Source organism: Solanum pennellii, chromosome 2 (assembly GCF_001406875.1).
Source record: "Solanum pennellii chromosome 2, SPENNV200".
NCBI classification, from domain to species: Eukaryota; Viridiplantae; Streptophyta; class Magnoliopsida; order Solanales; family Solanaceae; genus Solanum; species Solanum pennellii.
In genome coordinates, this window is record NC_028638.1 from 58,241,716 (window position 1) to 58,262,009 (window position 20,294).

Sequence of the window (20,294 nt, forward strand, 5' to 3'; positions counted from 1 at the left end):
GGGGGTAAGGGGGCAGGGTAAGGGGGTGGGGGTATTACGGTTTAAAACTTGAATGTGAAGTGCTTAACAAATTTAACTCACTTGAGGAAGTCTCATGTCGTAAACGAGAAGAATTTATTTTAAGTAACTCGTGCAAAAGCAAGCTTGGGAAAGAACAATCATCGCATCAACAACATTTCTACCTATGGAACCATAAAGATGAAATCTTGACAACTTTGTAATGGGATTCAAGCTTATGCCTAGAATAAGATCTGAAGCATCATACAATAGTCACGAAGTCTACTGAATTACTGATAAAAGCATGAGAGAACCCATGACCCATCCTGTTTTCTTGAAGCTGTAAGGAAGGCCAAGAATTCCAGCTCCAACTACTGTTATGACAACCTTAGCAAAAGTTTTTTGAGAGAAAATTCCTGTTCAATTAAAACTTGAATAAGAACAAAATTGTATTACCTTGATGAAAACAGGACAAACGATTCCAAAGAGCAGGATAGCGTGAATATCTTTGCCAATTCTAAAGGATGTAATCAGAAATTGAGGGTCAATTCAGTCATTTTGTTTCCTTATTGATGAGTATTAGTAAACCTTGGATTGGTAATCCCTACATATCCTTGGTGTAAGCTAAGACCACATATGATGTATAAGTTATCCATGTATTAGGTGTGCTTGAGTTGAATTGTGCAACCAAACATTGTATTGGGTGGACTAAATTTTAACCCGAGGATATTTTAATTAATACCTCCAACCAAACTACTCCTTAATTCTTAATCTTGTTTACATCCATTGCAGCATTCTCCTCCCCAACGTTCAAAAAAAATCCTGATTAGCCAATACTCCATTCCGACAATGTAGCCTGTCTAACCACTGCATTCTCTATTTCAATTCCAAAATCAACCTCAAAGCTTAAGTGGAAGTGATATTCTAAGAGATAGAAAAGGGCAATTATATAAGGAGAACAGAACTCAAAATGTTTTGATCCTCCTGAATAACTACTTTGCAAAAATGCGACTTTTATCAGCATTAGGTGCGGAAATTAGGACTCACAATTGAAAACTACCGATCAGGGCAAGTGCGACAGAAAAAGGTACCCTGAGACAACTGGCAACAAGTGCGCGCGTCCATTTGAATGTGTGATGTCAGACGGGTGGCTGCCACAGCGCTGTGAAGCGGTAAGAGCGATTGGGCGCATCCCAGAACTCCGTTAGTCCTGAAAAGAAATACATTTAACAAATTTAAAAGTCAGGTTTAGCCTAATTAAGTGAAATATAAAGGAGAAACCGATAGGGAAAGGAACCTGGTGAGAATGGTGGAAAGAGAACGGCGAGACTGAAGGCGCTGGCCGAGAAGGGATTGTACACTTGGTGAGGAACTTACTGTTGATGGCCTACTGCTGGAGAGAAGTGTCCGAGAAAACGACATGCAACGCCTCGCCATGATTTTTGCTCGTCTACTACTGTATTATCCCACTGGGAACGATGAGATTCAGATTTCAGGGTTTAAGGGACGAGCTAGCAAAATCTCGGTTCGAGCTGTGGGCCTCTTATGAAACGGGTACATACTTTTAGAATTTGGGCTTCTTGCCAGAGAAGTTGAAGCAAGTGAAAAAGTATTGAAAAAATTGATGAGGAAGTGAGAAATTAATAGGAAAAATTACATAAATACGTGACTTAATATTGTCATAATCACTAAAATTTTGTACCATCTAAAAAAAATTACAAAATTTCTAAAAAAAATTACAAAATTTATTTTTTAAATACATCCCCTCCGCTCACGAATACATTTATATTACTTTTCCAATACATTCTTCCTATTAAGTAATATATCGTGTGCAATATATTATATTGGACAACCAAGAAATATTTCGACAGTAATGAAAAATGTCAGATTTTTGTAATTGGGGGAAACTTTTTGGATAAGATCTAATTAATCCCAAATATATGAGGTTCTTATACATATATACCAAACAAGAGTGAGTTACTCTGACGGTAAGCATCCTCATTTTCAATAATCAATTTGTGAGTTTGAATAATCAAAAGAGTATTAAATTGGGGAAGATAGATATGAAAAATGAAAAACAATAATAATGATGAAATAACTGGCAACTTAACTTTTACCATTCACTCTATTCTAAATTATGATATTTCTGTAATTTGCTTGATCAAGTTTCATAAAAATATGGAACATTAGAAGAAAATCAAAAAAAAAATATTGATGAAATAATTAGATTTAGTGCAAATCTAGTCTGAATGGTTCGGTTACCAAACATAACGATGGGCCGCGACAAGATCCATAACCTGTTCCTCTTGCCAGTTAACAGTTGGCCCATGTCATGTGTAATTGAGCCACTCAAATCAATTACTCTACTACTTAAAACAGACTCCAATATAGCTTCCAAATTTATGAGTTTTCAATTGTCTCATGTATATTCTCGCTTAAATGGCACAAATTCACTATTTTGTCTTTCAGATTGATTTTTTATTTATACAGCGCTATTTCCTTGCAATCTCTTTACTAATACATTAAAATATAGTGATACAAGAGTCTTTTCTCATGATAATTAAAAATAATAATTCATATATTTGTCTACTTTTACTTTTATCTTTTGTCATTAAAATTTAAATTCGCATTCGTAATCAAGTGGATCTAGCTAGCTTATCCCATCAGTTAAATATCATTTTTAAGTCTTTGAGGCTTGATTATTAAAATCCAATTTAATAAGTTCAAATTCTTGAATTAAATTTGAGGGAGAAAAATTTCCTAACAACTCTTGGTTGGTGCTTTTTGAGGAAAAAATTATGAATATTATTGTGACTGTTTATCAAGGACTACTCACTACAAGACAAGGCTATATCTAATCCAACCTAAAAAAGAACATGAAGTTGAAATTTAAAAAACAAGTCAATTTTCTAAAAATTTGAAAATTGAAAAACTTGTTCAAGATCAGTATTAAATGAAATAATGATTGTTATCGATAACATTTTGATTTTTCCTAAATAAAATTATTAACATGATTTAAATTTAGATATATTTTTTTTAAAATCTTCAACTTTAAATATTTATGTTTTTTTTTTCCTTTAACCAAATAAAATCAAATCGGCTACTTATCTTTCACGGGTTGAAGGAATATTTTTAACACAACGTGATAACTTGAATCAAAATATATATGAAAAAAAAGTTTTTTTCTTTTTGTAAAGAATTTTGCACCTACTATTATTTAGATGGACTCAAAATAAACTTCACTTCTTTATACAACTGTTATTGTCTGTACATCACCCATAAAAAAAAAAAAAAAAGACAAACCACACTAAGCAATCCTTTAGCTTGACTGAAGAAATATACAGAATATTTCAAAACTAAAACTCTCGTTTAAAAGATCACTTACTCAACCAACTATAACACCTATAGGTTATATGGAATTATATTTACATATATTTATTTCTTAAAAAGTTATAAATACTTCCTTAAACCATTAAAGTGTAACTTAATTCTCGCATTACGAGTCATATATAACGTCGGCATCAAGTCATTATTGTACTAAAAGTTCAGCAGGTCGCCAATCTCTATCTAATGAAATGTTTTAGACAAATGAGTAGAACAACAGATTTACCTTTATTTGTTCTTTGAAATTGTCTTAATTCCATAAAAAAAAAGTAGTTTATACATATTTTTTGTGACAAAGCGTTGCAAATTAACACTGATGAGTAGGGCTGGCCGGTGAGTGTTTGATATTTGGTGTGCGATTTTTAAATTTAATATTTAATGATTGATATTTAAAAGTAGATATCAAATATTAAAATTTAAAATTTTGGTATTTTTAAAACTAAATCTCAATTTGATATCGTATTCAATAATATGTATATCCAAATTAAAATTGTAGCTTATTGTATTACAAAATTAAAAGAATTTCTCCAATTGTTTCTATTTTTTAACCTGGAGGAACATATATTAGAAGATCAATAAGTAAAAAGACATCATGAAAAGCAAAGATACAAACTAAAAGACATATTTGGGTTGCTTAAATTTATTCTTCAACTTTCTCATTGAAATTTGAACTTGTACTAATGAGTAATGGACATATTAATACATGATATTTATTAATTTAAAAATTCAATATTAAGAAAATACTGAATGCCAAATTATCAAAAAGTTTGATTCGATTTGATAATTCTAAAATTTTGCTTCCAAGTGTTGCACCAAATATGGAATGCCAAATTACCAAAAAGTTTAATTGGATTTGATAATTTGGTTTTGATTTTATTTTTTTTTAATTTTAAAATATTACTGGGCAGTTCTGTTCTAACCCTTCCATTATACTAGTGGATAGCGAGCTAAGAAATTAAATAAATTTCATAAGTTGTTCTATAATTGTAAGAAATTAAATTAGATCAGACTTGTCCTTGATGTACGTGTGTAGGTTCAAATACGTTTTTATTAGTCTTTTAATTATGTCTAACTAAAAGTCGTGAGAAGTAAAAACATTTTTAGAGTTTGTTTAAATGAACTTATTATTTACTTTATATAAGTCAAAAATTTTAATTAAAATTATTAACTTACAAATTTTGGTTTTACTTTTATTTTTTGGACTTCAAAACTAGTGTTTAAAAATGTTTCTTTCGTTAAATATTCAATAAAAATAATAATTATTCTTTTTTTACTTTTTTTATCCCTAATAATTTTTTTATCCCTAATTACTGGTGACCTTTTGAATTGACACTCATCAAAAAATAATTATTAAAATAGTGAGTTTATTATTTTATCCCTATTTATTATGAAATATATAAATTAAACACTTAAGATTTTCAAAAAAAATTTCAAATTGAAGATATAATATGTAAAAAAAATATTTTCACTTGATTTATTAAATTAAATAAAAAATTAATAATAAGTATAAAAAAATAAACAAATAATTAAATACGAATACGTCACATTTGTTACTCAAGAGTAATATTTGATCTTTTTCTTTTCTTTTCTCGATTTAAAAAGAATAGCCGACAAGCGTTACTTTCTCAAGCCTTAGAACATGCATCGCATTTATTGACTTTATATAAAATAAAGTTAAAGATACAATTAATTTTCTACTATAAAGACGTGACACGTAGATTTTAATCGCATTGGAATTTTAAACCGTAAACGAATTGCCTATCATTCCACCAAAGCTGGGCTCACTCGCGCCTTAATTTGTGGCAGTTACCCCGGCGTCTAAATTGACCCTCTTCCTTTTTTTACGCTCTCAAATTATCAAACAAAATTATCAAAAATAACGAAAAATCTTTTTGTCAGGAAAATTTTAACTATAATGATCAGAATGGTCATTTACGGTATAAACAAGTTTACTTTTTGATATTTTTATTTTTATTTAAATTTAAATTTATTAATTATTTTTTAAAACATAAAAAGTTTCCCAATACATGGGGATTAGACTTGTTCTCACATTTTTATAATTACATGTTAATTTCAATTTCTTTTAAAAAGACTACAAAATGATAGCCTTAATGATTTTTTTTCTTCCCTCTACTTTCCAATATAAATTTTTAAGAACACAAATTTGAAATTTAACATTAATAAATAAAATTTAAAATTTAAATGACAAGATAAACACTAATAATATTAAATTTAAAATAAATTTATCTCACAAGCAATTCAAATTAAAAATTCATAAAATAACTTAACAAGTAAAATTATTTATTAAAAGTGTCATATATATTGGTCATTTATATACTACTATTACTATTACTACTATTACTACTACTACTACTACTACTAATAATAATAATAATAATAATAATAAAAAAAAAATTATATTTCTCAACTTTGTGATTTAGAGATGATATATTTTTTGTAAAAGAAAGTGGCTCACATCTATTTCAATTGTTACATATATAACTTTGATATAGCTAAATCTTTTTTAGCTAAAGGAAATCAAAAAATTGATTCAATTTTTTTTTTATAAAATAAAAATTATACAAGGTATGTGTGACCCTTCTCGTAGTATTTTGAGGTATGTTTGAAGAGCCAAGATCATTTTTCGCTAAAAGTGAAAAACTTGTTAAAATTTTTTAACAAAATAAAAATATAAAAGGTATATTTGACCCTTCTCGAAATATTTCGAGTTATATTTGATCTTCTTCATACATGAATTTTGTCTTTTTTATTTATTTTTTATCTTCTTTAATTTCATGACTAATTTTGATATACTATTTTGATGATCAAATTTAATTTTTCACTTATCTTCTTGCAAAGTCTATTATGGATGCATCAACATTTTTATAACTACAAAATAAAATTCAATATAACCGCAAAAAAATGATTAATTTTAGTTGCTTTTTTAAAAAAAATTTATTTTTATTTCGTTCACTATTCTTTTTATTTCTTATTAATTCTCATGTTTTCTACACTAAAGAATGAAAGCGAAAAATTAAACATGAACAACAAACTCAAATAATGATAAACAAATATATTCATAAGGGAGATAATTAAGATCAAAATTAACCATTGAATTAAAAAACTCAAAAATAAAATCACGTGAAAAACTATCTGATTTTCCTCTATGTGAATATTGTTTGGTTAAATAACTAAAATAAATAAATTAAAAATCTAAAGTATAACTTTCGTTAGTCAAAGAGGATGCATAAGTTATTTAGTTTGCCCATGTAACAGTAAATGTATATGTGATCTTTTCTCTACGGAATATATATTATCTCTATATCACAAAATTAAGGAGTATATCAAATCTTTTTCTCGTAATAATAATTCAACATAATCTGCACAATATTATTGTGATGATGATCAAATAAACAATGTGGTATAGTAGAAATGTAAAAAATATTCTATATCTTATTTGATTATTCTATATATATATCAATGTTAGTATTGTATTAAAAAGAGAGTATTCAGCCTTGATATTAAGACAATTATATAATAAGAAATAATTTTCTTAATTCAAGACATCACTATGAAAATTGCATTATTATTAATAGTTATTTAAAATATCTAAGTCCCAAGATTATATTATTATTTTTCTAAAAGAAAAACATACACGATGTATAAACAGTTAATTAATTAGTGAAAAAACGTATTAATCATTATGAATTGTAAATTTCAGAATCCATATTTATTTTACTTATATTGCATGTTGCTGAGAATCTGAGAGTAACGTGTTAATGTTAATTATAGTCTTGTATCTGCACTATATTACGTCAATTTGATAACTTATAGATCATTACTCATATTTGTTATTAATATGAAAAGTATATAATTTTATAAATTATTATGTTTTAATAAATTTAGGCTATTTATTTGAATATTTTAACATATAATCTAAAACAATATTAATAACGACAATCAAAACTCAAAACACCTTAGAGATGCAAATATCACAATATTATTAAAATAATATATTTCATCAGTGTCGATCCTATTTAACAACAATCATATTGAATATGTGATAGTTTTGCACCCTTATATTATGTTGACTTGATAATATGTAAACTATTACTTATTTATTATTATTAATATGAGTTCTAACTAAATAAATTTATAAAGTTGCTTTCAAATAAACTTAAAATACATATTTAAATAATTTTGTAAGTATAATTTGAAAATATTTCAATAAAAATAAGGCAAAACTCAAAACACTTTATATATAATAAACATCGAAACATACAGAAATCATAAATTTTTTATTACTTATAAGTATCGACCCTAATTAATTTTTTAAGAATAATGTCACAAAACACTTTTTTTTATATATATTTTTAGTTTATTATTTAATAATTATATTTTAATATAATTATTTATAGACAAACTTAGTTGGAGAGGTAAGTGTATAGTGTATATTTCTTATAGTACATAAAGTGTAAATGTTTAAATTTAAAACATAGAGAGTGTATTTAAAATTGATCATATTACAACAAAATAATAATGTATTAATTATATATACATAGAGAATTTGACATTAAAACAAATAAATTATGCTTTTTTTTCAAGGAAATATGATTTTCTTTGTGCTCTTAAAAAGTATTTACGTTGATGAAGTTCCAATAGATATATAAAATAAATACTTTTATTGTTTCATTCATAGGATAAATTTAATCAATTTAAGTGCTTAAATATAATTATTTATTTTCACCATAGTCTAATTATTTTTTATAAGAAGAGTAAAAAAAAAAGTCAAGAAGGATAAGTGAAATGACAAATAGAAAAAGAATTGAAGAAGTAATAAAGTATGAGACCCAAAAAATTCATCTTATCAAAATAATTAATGCTCATAGTATTTTAAAAAATACCAAAAGTTAATTTTATTTTAGAAGAAAAGGCTATAATAGTCTTTTTCACTATACTGGTCAAATTCTGATCATATTTTTCTGATCATTTAGCACTTCTCCAAAAATAAAAAATAAAAAAAATTATCAAATAAAACACGTAATAAATTACCACAATTGTCACACTCTGTTAAATGGTAAGAAATACTTCATTAAAGAACCTTTATTTCCTCAATTGGAAATAATACTATAAGTAATTTGATAGAAATTTTTCTGTGTACATAATTAAAATTTCAATAATTGCATCAATTTAAAAAAAGGATGACAAATTGACAATCATATTAAAGATGGTAGGTGTAACTTCACTACATAATTTTTTGTGTCCCTTTTCATGCTCGGAGCTCAATTTCTTTGCTTTCTTAAAAATAAAAAAAGCAAGAAAATTATACTGACTCCTATTTCACAGGGCCTCCGTTGAAGTCTATTGATTTGGTAGTTGATAAAGTTAGAACCGAATGACTAATAAATTCCTTTAACTTTGTCGTATATTAGCTCTATATTCTTTGCGTGATTAGTGATGGATCTACTTTCCTATTTATATTATGGAATCAATAATTTTGTATTGATTCCTAAAATTGTTGAATCAATAAATGTTATGCCCATAAGATCAGGAGTAGTAAAAGCTAGATGTGTCGGTGGTAATAGTAAATAAACAACCTTTACTTTTTTTATTTTACACTCAAACTTCAGTTACACCAAGCGAGGCAACCACTCTGCTAAACAAGAAATTTCTATACTTATAGTACTCTGTTCTCTACTTTTTAGGGCATTTCTTCTTCTCTGCAATTTTTTCAAGTCCAATTTTCATCAAATGCTGTCACCTTACTCCGACGAGTCGCCGGGCGCCGATGAAGCTATGCGCAAACCTCAAAAAACTAACAACAATGATTTTCTAAAGAATGCTGTGAGTAATTTCCAGTATCAGATTTCTACTCATCCTCGTTTCTGGCTTTTTACCTTCTTCCTTTTTTTCCAACTTGTGGTGCTTATCTTTACTCGCAATTCCCCTTTCCCTTTCTCAGTTCATTCCCCACCCAGTCCTCTCCCCCAATTCCCTTCAGAAATCGATGTATTTCCCGATTTACAGACAGCCCATCACGATGCAAATGTAATTTATCCCTTCGGCGATTCTGAATGCGAGTATGGTCGGGTCTATGTTTATAATTTACCATCCAAGTTTAACAAAGATTTAGCTTTGTTGACCTGCGACGATCTAGACCCATGGAAGTGGCAGTGTGGTCTTGTGACCAATGATGGATATGGAAAGAGATCGACGGAGCTCGCCGGAATCTTGCCTGGGAATCTCTCCGCAGCGTGGTATCGTACAAATCAGTTCTCATCAGAGGTAATATTTCATTACCGGCTTTTAAACTATAGATGTAGAACCAACGACCCAGAATCTGCAACGGCTTTCTACATTCCGTTCTACGCCGGACAGGCTGTTGGGAAATACCTTTGGACTGATGAAATTGAAAATCGTGATTTTCTTAGCAACAAATTACTGAAATGGGTTCAAAGGCAAAAGTATTGGAAAAAATATAAGGGTTTGGACCATTTCCTCACTCTTGGTCGGATAACGTGGGATTTCCGGCGATTAGGTGACCCAGAAAAACTCTGGGGATCCTCTTTTCTAAATCGACCGCAGATGCAGAATGTTACGCGATTCACAATCGAGAAGGCTCCATGGGATGCAAACGATATCAGTGTACCTTACCCTACCGGATTCCACCCTCATTCCGAGAAAGAACTCCGGGAATGGCAAAAGTTTGCACTTTCATATAACCGCACCAGTCTATTCACCTTCATAGGGGCGGCGCGTGGGGATATCGATAGTGATTTTAGATCGAGGTTAATGAGTTACTGTAGGAACGAGTCAGACTCGTGCAGAGTTGTGGACTGTGCCGTGATTCCCTGCTCTAATGGTTCATCAGAAATCCAAAAAGCACTTCTGAGCTCAGACTTCTGTTTACAGCCCAAAGGGGACAGCTTGACTCGGCGGTCAGTTTTCGATTGCATGGTGGCTGGTTCAGTACCGGTTTTCTTCTGGAGGCGAACGGCTTACACTCAGTACCAGTGGTTTTTGCCGGAAGACCCGGGGAGTTATTCTGTGTTTATAGATCCGGAAGCAGTGAGAAACGGGACAGCTTCCATTAAGGAAATTTTGAAGAGTTACAGTAAAGATCAAGTGAGGAAAATGAGGGAAAAAGTTGTAGAGACAATTCCAAGAATAGTGTATGCAAGGCCAAGTGGAGGTCTTGGGATTGTCAAGGATGCATTTGAAATTGCAATCGAAGGAGTATTGAAGAGGGTCAAGGACGAAAACGAATGGAAGGAATACGTGGATATGGGCAGTTGAAGATGATGTTGGGAGATTCGATGAATGTTGTAAAGTATATAAATCTTTCCCTTAACATTCAGCTATACATACTGTTATAAATACAGGGATAAGTTTGAAGCCAGACGGGTAATTCTATATGGCTGGTGATATGATTCTTGGTTTTCAGAATCCAGCTTAGGTTGCTGGATGATGGAGAGCTTGGATTTTATACATGTATTTCCAGATATTTTTAGAGATTTGTGTTAAGATCAGAGGAAAAAAGTGAGGTCAATTGTTGTTATTTGCAGGTATGATATATATTGATCAGATTTTGGCAATTCTTGTTTCAGTTCCATGTACTAAAATAACGTTTCATATAGATCAACATTTCAGCTTGTTACTTTCTACCTAATGCAAACAAGTTATTGCTGCATTTTGTTCTTTTCCGCTGTTGCACTGAAAGTTAATGTTGTGCACTATCTGCTTGCTTAGAGTGTGATTATAGATTTGGTATAACATTTTAGATGGCAAAGAGGATCTTTTCACACGAAGTGTTTGGTTGCAAACTCAAGCATGAGGTTTGTACTCTGTTTTAAACCATAGAACTGTTTGTATGCTGGGTTGGATCGTTCAATGCCCTCTGTTTATATAACATTCTACATTTGATATGTATAGACATAAGAAGATATGGTCCTTAGGTTCAAGGACTTGATTGTATTAGTAAATGCTCCGCAACATTCTTCCAGTGAGATGAACTTTTTAACCTCAATTTAGTATGTGATTACGTTCTTTATGTTTGTACTTTTGATAATTGTTAGGTAGATTTATGGAGAGCCGTTGAAGTACACTCATGGACCATGGTCATTGTTCAGATGTTTGGTGTAGAAATCTTGGTGTGCACGCTGCTAAATCCAATATAGAAACTACCTGGAGAGTACTTGGGAATATATTATGCTAATATCAACTATCAAGCCTAGCAATTTTTGACCCAGTTATTATTTTATACTGTGGTGCAGAATAAATTATATTTATAACTAAACCTTGATAGGCTAATTAAGACGAGTTGGTGCGGCATAATATTTAAAGACTCTATGTTGACTCAACAACCCCATCATATATAAACCAAACAAGTGCAAGAAATTGAGATATGTCATGGAAGCAACTTTGCATTTGCTTACTAGTACTAACTCTGAAATTTGTTTCTTCGAGACGAAGAAAACTCAATCTCCCGCCAATCTCTGAAATTTGTTTCTCTCTTCATTAGGTACCCGTCTTGTTGTAGCAGTTTCCTCGCCATCTGTTGCCGAAGAATGTTTCACCAAAATGATATCGTTTTTGCCAATCGCCCTTGTTTAACAATCAGCAAATACATAGGTTATAACCATACTACTGTCGGTGATTCCCCTTATGGTGATCACTGGCGTAACCTTCGTCGCCTCTGTGCACTTGACATTTCTCCAATAATCGTCTCAACAATTTTCAGCCCATTAGACAACATGAAGTCAATCTTCTATCTAGTTCACAGAGTGTTTCACAACTCTGGTGACAATTTTGGGACTCCTGTTGACCTTAAGTCCAAGCTTTTTCAGATGTCATACAATATAATCATGAGAATGGTAGCTGGAAAGAGATATTACGGTGATGAGGAAGACAACGAGGAGGCAAATCATTTTCAGGAGATTATAGATGAGATAACTGTATTTGCAGGTACATCATATTCCCTAGATTTTATGCTGCAATATTTCGTTGTTTTTTCAGGAGTATGGCTTAAGATTTGGCCAGGCTTGGTCAAAAGATAGACGCTTTCTTGCAAGGTTTGATTGATGAACACCGTGATGATAGAAGTCCAAAATACCATAATTGATCATTTGCTTTCTTTGCAAGAATCAGAACCAGAATATTACACTGATCAAATCATCAAAGGGATTATACTGGTCTTATTTTCTTCACTGGCAACTCCTGGGCTGTAGAAGGCTGCATTAATTTCTTCGATTTTATACATATGTATAGACTAACTAATAGGCGTTGGTATCCACTGATTTAAAGCGGTTGGCAGACACTTCTCTCATTAACCATCAACTGCAGGTCATGCTGAATGCGGGGACTGATACATCATCGGTGACAATAGAATGGGCCATGTCTCTTCTACTTAACCATGCAGAGGTGTTGGAGAAGGCCAGAATTGAAAAAAACAATCATGTGGGTAAGGATCGTTTAGTGGATGAAGTGGATTTACCCAAACTAAAATAAATACCTTCAAAGTATCATATCGGAGACACTCTGATTGTATCCAGCAGCACCGATGCTAGTGCCTCATGAATCATCTGAGGATTGTAAGTAAATATTTATTTATCACATTTTCATCGTTTCGAGTTTTTAAATATAACTTTATAGTTGATTACTGTATTTTTGTAATCATCCCTTCTTCTATTTTTAGGATATATATAGTAAAGCTAATCACATTTTGTATTTATCATTAATTATTTTGAGGGTAAACATGTTAAATCCCATAGAATAATAATTATGTCTTTTTCATTGTTTGATAATCATTTATCTTTTTAAACCAACATATTTGTACTTTTTCCTTTTTATATGTAATCTCAAATGTTCAAAAAATTCATGTATTTAACTGTTATAGAGAGGTACAAAATAAGTGCAAAAATAAAAATAAAATAAAAAATAATGTATAGTAAAAAATGACTAAATGATACATTGAATAATANTATATATATATATATATATATATATATATATATATATATATTTCAACAAATATAGTTTATCTTTATTCTTAACATATTCATGCCTTCTTTTCCGTTTGTCTTATTTATTATTATTACATGATTATAGTTTTTTTATACATATGATATGTTTCGTCTAGAGTAAGTCATGTTTTATCTAGAATAAGTCTACTTTTAACAAAATGTAATTCAATTAGTATGAAAATATTTTCTCTATATATTATAATGTGATGTCTTTTTTTTACGGATGCCATGTCTTTATTTATTTCTTTTTTTTCGTTTGAAATTGTAATTTTTTCTATAAATTTGATGGTATACCGCCCAAACATTTTGTCATATTTTTCTTTATACGTATCTTTTTTTATAGACATGTTGAGAAATTTCAGAAAAGAATAGCAGACAAGAAAGAATATATACAAAGGGAGGGAAGATAACAATATTTATATAAACTCTCTTTAGTTGGTGCCAGCAATGAGACTGTTTCTATTCATAACAAAATTGGAAATATACCTTATACCATTGAAAAAATGTTGAAATATCTGAACAATCAATGTATCTAACATGAGATCCAACATGAGCACGTTTGTTCGGTACTTTGCCAGAACTTTAATAATTGAGACAACCTTTGAATAACAGCGACCATCCAAGCAAGACAATTTCCCAAACGCCAACACTGCAAGCTCAAAAAAGTCCTGTCCATCAATTGAGCAGGAAACCAAACTATGAGAATGTATAAATGCTATGCATGTATCCAAGAAAATCATAGATGCATAAATACTACAGAATCTGAACTATCAATTACATAGCTAAACAGTTTCGTTAGAAGAAAGACTTGCAACAAGTGTGATTTCCCGTTTTGGGCAAAGAAAACTGTATGAGTTGTACTTGCCTTAAGTATGCTATCCTTATATGGTTGATCTGGAGCTGTAATTCTCATGATCTCACTGATGCAAGATGCAACTGACACCTTCACATCCATGTCAGAATGTCGTAGAAGTCCATCTGCAACTAGTGCTTCCATTGCAGGCCGAAAAGCATCTCGCGTCGATACGGAGGGGATTTGCTTCACCAGTGACAAAAGATGCTCTAACTTCTGAAAATTGCATATACCAAAAAGAGGTGATTGAACCATGTCAAATACATTGAAAATACTTCTTTAGATAACAAATGAAGTCTAGATCAGGATATCTTGTAGAAAATAAAGAATAAAGTTTGAAACGCATCACAAGGTCAAACATCTCTCTCTTTCTCTCCACAGTTTTATTTCCTTCCATCCAAAACACGAAGCCTGATTATGTCCTTTACACAGCAAAAAGTAAACATAATTGACTTTTAGGACCAGTAAATAAGTAATGGCACAAGGAAATCTAATGTATGATAAACTTAAGTTGAAGGAAAGCTAGTCCTAAAATTAACTAACAGTTGTTGACCAGAACCAGAAATAAATTTCAACCATGTAGGAAGTCAGTTATAATTTTTCAGAATCTCATAGATAAAATTGAGCCCCCTTGGTTGCTACGTACTTTTCACTTCATAGGTTTAAGCAGATGAAAAGAAAAAAGAGAAGATTCTCACATCCAGTTTCTCCAGAAGCTCCTCTTTAGAAGATGGAGGCTGCTGAAGCAGCTCATTCCCAACTTCAAGAAGGTTTTTGTTGTGTTCCTCCTCAGAAATAGAAGCACGAGACAGGGAAACCATTTCCTTTTCTCACAACAACTTTGAAACCAGGACTTAAGTTTCAAATCCCAAAAGCAATCACCAAAAGGACAACAGAGAAAAGAGGGATTTTATGAAAATTTGAGGCATTATGAATTAACTCTTTGGGCAGTTACGGAAAAATTTTCAAAGTGTGGGAGTATAATTGAGGTCGTCTTAACTGCTTATTTCAATAATAGGAATTCGCTTCCAAGGTTATACTTATAATGTCCTGCTTAGATTAAAGTAATCTTTTTGATGATATTTTTATATAAAATATTACAGTAATTTGAACAGATTAATTTCTTCTTTGACCTTCTTATGTTTCATTTAATCTTTCCTCCCTATCTTTTCTTGGACACTTCTGCTATGAATGAATACAGCCACATCCGAAGGTCAAAAGAATATAAAGACGATGATAACAATAGCAAGCTATCAGTCTTAGACCATTAATTTTGTTTTGAAACTGGGAAGAGTAGTGTTTATGGTAGTAACTATTTCAATCTTTTTTTTATATAAAATATTACAGTAATCTGAACAGATTAACTTTTTCTTTGACCTTCTTATTGTTTCATTTAATCTTTTCTCCCTATATTTTTCTTGGACACTTCTGCTATAAATGAATACAGCCACACCCAAAGGTCAAAGAACATAAAGACGATGATAACAATAGCAAGCTATCAGTCTTAGACCATTAATTTTGTTTTGAAACTGGGAAGAGTAGTGTTTATGGTAGTAACTATATCAACCTTCTTTCTATACAAAAAAATGAGATCTCTTGGCTACAAATTGAATAGAAGAAAATGACCTTTTCATATCTCTTATGTGTAAAAATGAAGATTTCTATAGAGAGACAATAAATCTAAAATAATTTATAAGTGACTTACGAAACTAATTCTCCCTAAACTTCAAGCCTTCTAATAAAATATGTTACCAAAGAAGAAAATTAGACTTTGTACTATAATTTATCTCTGGGTATCAGAATACCCAAATATATTTGCATCGGGTCTTTTGAAATAAAGTAGTGAAATGTCATCGGAACTGTTACAGCCCATTGAATAAAAGATTTTATTCTAAAAAGTGATTATGAAAGGAAACACTGAGTAAAACAATTATGTCGCTACCTAGAACTGATAGGGTCCCCTGTATTAAAAGGTATAAAGCAAAGAGTGTTTATATCAAATATAGAATATACTGAACTAAGAAAGGTAAGAGAGAGAAACCAGTTAACTTAAAATTTTACATCGATCGGCTATACAAGGTCGATAAGCATAATCATCTCCACAGATTTTGTCCGGCGTTGCATCCTTAACGCAATTTAAGTTGTTCCCTAAGAAATGTTCAATAAAGTAGGAGAAGTACATAGCATATATAGTTTATGCAAAAATTTCTTCCCAGGTGAGAGTACTAACCCAGCCTACATCACAGGTCAGAGATCATGAGAGACTTAACAGTTTCATCAGGCACATAGTATTAGTGACCATAATCTTATTTTAATAGAAATACCGCCAACTAGAAGTTGTATGTATCAATTGGAAATCCTTAGTTACCTTCCACTTTGTTTAAATTTCAAGAAAATATGATGGCAACATGAAATTCCACCCATTATGATACTGATACGGAACCCTAAGAATGAATTGACGCAGTTCATGTTCTTTAAATTTCAAGAATTATTAAATCACTTGTTGGTTGCATTGATGCACTAGATAGTCATAAGGAGAGAACTGATAAGAAGATGAATAAATGAGGACGACTCCAGGGAGCGATGTTTTATATGAAAAAAATACCACGCATTAAAAAAAAACACAACTAGCACGCGTTTTTTTGTCTTCTGTGTTTGTTAAGCAGTAAAGGTTGTTAATTAATAGACATTTCTCATCTTATTAGGATTAGTAAGGTAATTTAAGATTTTAGTAGTGCATTGACAAGGTATTTTCACTCTGCGTGCAATTTATGAATTTGTTTGCAAAATCAATTTTGGTGCGAATTATTGAATTGATCTGAAATTCATCACTAAACTTTCTTTTTTCACTTGGCTAATTACGAGGGGAGTGATCCATGGCGGAGAATCTATAGAAGAGAAAGATTACAAGAGTTAGTTTGTGTTACATGCGCAAAGATTCAGTAAAAGATGTGAACTTATTCTACCTCTGTCTCGTCATTACATATATAAACTATTCTGCTTCTTTTTCATAAAATTTGCCATAAGAACAATCAACATTATTCAGTAGCAAGGTGAACTCTCTTGCTGGTTTGTTTAGTATCGGCGCTCTTACTTGAACTTAAACATTGAAGATAATATACTGCTGCAGCATAAAGAAAACTACAAAATAGGGGCCTGTTAACAACCCCAGCCAAACCCTGAAAAACAAACTACAAAAGGAGAGAATGGTTGGAGTTGTTATATATGGTTTTCAAGGAACACTATTTAAGAGCTTTGCCGTATATATCGAAAATCAAGAATCACATTAGTCTACCTCTAAAATAAATTAATATTAATATCTATTTAATTAATTAAATATTAAGTAAAAGTTATATTTAAATTCATGCATCAAATAAGATCTTAATGCATCATATATTCATGTACTAATTAAATGTAGATAATGAAAAGTCTAATAACCTTTCAACTTTAATTTGTAAGACAAGTGGGGGTAAAGAAGAGTCTATCAAACACACTCACACCACATTATATAGATTCCTTGTTTTATTCAAGTTTGTAATCATTTTGCATACTATAGTATGTTAGTCTACATCCCTTGTAAAATTTTCATTACCAGTTTGTAATTATAAGATATCTAACTATTTTATTTATTTGTATTCTTTAAAATTTCCTGTATATTCATCTTCTTAGTTTGTTGAGAAATATGTAAATTATGATAGTTACAAGATGAATATACTTCAATATGAAGTTGTAAGTAAATATTTATTTTTCACATTTCCATTGTTTTGAGTTTTTAAATATAACTTTGTAGTTGATTACTGTATTTTTGTATTCATCCTTTCTTCTATTTTTAGGATATATATAGTAAAGCTAATCACATTTTGTATTTATCATTAATTATTTTGAGGGTAAACATGTTAAATCCCATAGAATAATAATTATGTCTTTTTCATTGTTTGATAATCATTTATCTTTTTAAACCAACATATTTGTACTTTTTCCTTTTTATATGTAATCTTAAATGTTCAAAAAATTCATGTATTTAACTGTTATAGAGAGGTAAAAAATAAGTGCAAAAATAAAAATAAAATAAAAAANATATATATATATATATATATATATATATTTCAACTAATATAATTTATCTTTATTCTTAACATATTCATGCCTTCTTTTCTGTTTGTCTTATTTATAATTATTACATGATTATAGTTTTTTAATACATATGATATGTTTCGTCTAGAGTAAGTCATGTTTCATCTAGAATAAGTCTACTTTTAACAAAATGTAATTCAATTAGAATGAAAATATTTTCTCTATATATTTTATTGTGATGTCTTTTTTTATGGATGTCATGTCTTTATTTACTTCTTTTTTTTCGTTTGAAATTGTAATTTTTTCTATAAATTTGATGGTATACCGCCCAAACATTTTGTAATATTTTTCTTTATACGTATCTTTTTTTATAGACAGTTTCTTTTTTGATTATTAAAACTTATGTTTAGTAATTAAAATATATTAATTCCTCTGATAAAATAAATGTTTATTTTTCATGAAGTATTTAATATATCAGACCTCCAACATCTAACACAAGATTTTCATGTTATATTTTGTGTAGAGTTATATTCTTATGTTAAAGTTACATATGAAAGAACTTAGATTTGAATTTGGCTATATAAATTAAAATTTTCTAATATTAATTAGAGGACAAACGTGTGATGCACGTTCTGAGAACTAGTTATTAATATATGAAGTCTTATTGATCAAAAAGAAAAAACTCACAAAATACGCTGACACATACTTTCTATTTTAATAAGTTTTGCATAGATAAAAATATTTGTAGGATTTTTGTGTTACTACTATTAGTCCATTACTATGACATATTGTGAAAAGTGAAAACATGATTTTTACAAAAGAATCTCTTAATAAAATTTATTGATTATTATTTATTTTTAGGTAGGGAAAATAAGTAGTTTGATAAATATTTTCTAAGAATTCGTGATTTTTAATTGTTCGAAAGTTAAAACCTTATAGTTAGCTTACATCTCATATTAACTTTACCACTATTGCAATATTTTTCATATCTAAACTATTGTTTTCTATGAATTTCTTTAATTCTTTTTAATTTTCTTAAAATCTTAATATATTTTCTACATATTTTGTATTATATTATAAATTTAAAAATATAGGGGCATCATTAGGGGTGTGCATCGGTCGGTTCGGTTCGGTTTTGNGGATGTCATGTCTTTATTTACTTCTTTTTTTTCGTTTGAAATTGTAATTTTTTCTATAAATTTGATGGTATACCGCCCAAACATTTTGTAATATTTTTCTTTATACGTATCTTTTTTTATAGACAGTTTCTTTTTTGATTATTAAAACTTATGTTTAGTAATTAAAATATATTAATTCCTCTGATAAAATAAATGTTTATTTTTCATGAAGTATTTAATATATCAGACCTCCAACATCTAACACAAGATTTTCATGTTATATTTTGTGTAGAGTTATATTCTTATGTTAAAGTTACATATGAAAGAACTTAGATTTGAATTTGGCTATATAAATTAAAATTTTCTAATATTAATTAGAGGACAAACGTGTGATGCACGTTCTGAGAACTAGTTATTAATATATGAAGTCTTATTGATCAAAAAGAAAAAACTCACAAAATACGCTGACACATACTTTCTATTTTAATAAGTTTTGCATAGATAAAAATATTTGTAGGATTTTTGTGTTACTACTATTAGTCCATTACTATGACATATTGTGAAAAGTGAAAACATGATTTTTACAAAAGAATCTCTTAATAAAATTTATTGATTATTATTTATTTTTAGGTAGGGAAAATAAGTAGTTTGATAAATATTTTCTAAGAATTCGTGATTTTTAATTGTTCGAAAGTTAAAACCTTATAGTTAGCTTACATCTCATATTAACTTTACCACTATTGCAATATTTTTCATATCTAAACTATTGTTTTCTATGAATTTCTTTAATTCTTTTTAATTTTCTTAAAATCTTAATATATTTTCTACATATTTTGTATTATATTA

At 29.6% G+C, this 20,294-nt stretch overlaps 3 protein-coding genes and 1 pseudogene across 6 annotated transcripts in view; 2 read left to right on the forward strand and 2 right to left on the reverse strand.

The window, feature by feature from the left end:
• LOC107009339 overlaps positions 1 to 1,576 on the reverse strand; it is a 6,135-nt gene extending 4,559 nt beyond the window's left edge. The window contains exons 1-3 of one of the 2 annotated variants that reach the window (XM_015208652.2): positions 1,295 to 1,576; positions 1,089 to 1,207; positions 141 to 413 (exon numbers count right to left, since the gene is read on the reverse strand). In XM_015208652.2, coding sequence (XP_015064138.1) covers positions 280 to 413; positions 1,089 to 1,207; positions 1,295 to 1,434 — 393 coding nt within the window. In that variant the 5' untranslated portion in view covers positions 1,435 to 1,576 and the 3' untranslated portion in view covers positions 141 to 279. Of the gene's footprint in view, positions 1 to 140; positions 414 to 1,044; positions 1,208 to 1,294 lie in introns of those variants that run through there. The other variant, XR_003576300.1, reaches the window with a different exon arrangement.
• Positions 1,577 to 8,916: 7,340 nt separating this feature from the next.
• Positions 8,917 to 13,059, forward strand: LOC107011464 (xyloglucan galactosyltransferase XLT2-like). 3 transcript variants are annotated; one of them, XM_015210979.2, is made up of 3 exons: positions 8,917 to 10,946; positions 11,163 to 11,216; positions 11,903 to 13,059. In XM_015210979.2, the coding sequence occupies exon 1, from the start codon at positions 9,133 to 9,135 to the stop codon at positions 10,675 to 10,677; it is 1,545 nt and encodes a 514-aa protein (XP_015066465.1). In that variant the 5' UTR covers positions 8,917 to 9,132; the 3' UTR covers positions 10,678 to 10,946; positions 11,163 to 11,216; positions 11,903 to 13,059. The 3 variants fall into 3 exon arrangements, with proteins under 3 accessions (XP_015066465.1, XP_027770573.1, XP_015066464.1); XM_027914772.1 differs by lacking the exon at positions 11,163 to 11,216 and having other exon boundaries at positions 11,903 to 12,345; positions 12,724 to 13,059; XM_015210978.2 differs by lacking the exon at positions 11,163 to 11,216.
• LOC107010203 lies at positions 11,791 to 13,118 on the forward strand (annotated as a pseudogene).
• Positions 13,119 to 13,909: 791 nt separating this feature from the next.
• LOC114076028 (sister chromatid cohesion protein PDS5-like) lies at positions 13,910 to 15,278 on the reverse strand. The gene is made up of 2 exons (XM_027914249.1): positions 14,955 to 15,278; positions 13,910 to 14,472 (listed from the first exon to the last, which is right to left on the reverse strand). The coding sequence occupies exons 1-2, from the start codon at positions 15,075 to 15,077 to the stop codon at positions 14,140 to 14,142; spliced, it is 456 nt and encodes a 151-aa protein (XP_027770050.1). The 5' UTR covers positions 15,078 to 15,278; the 3' UTR covers positions 13,910 to 14,139.
• Between the last annotated feature and the right edge of the window lie 5,016 nt (positions 15,279 to 20,294).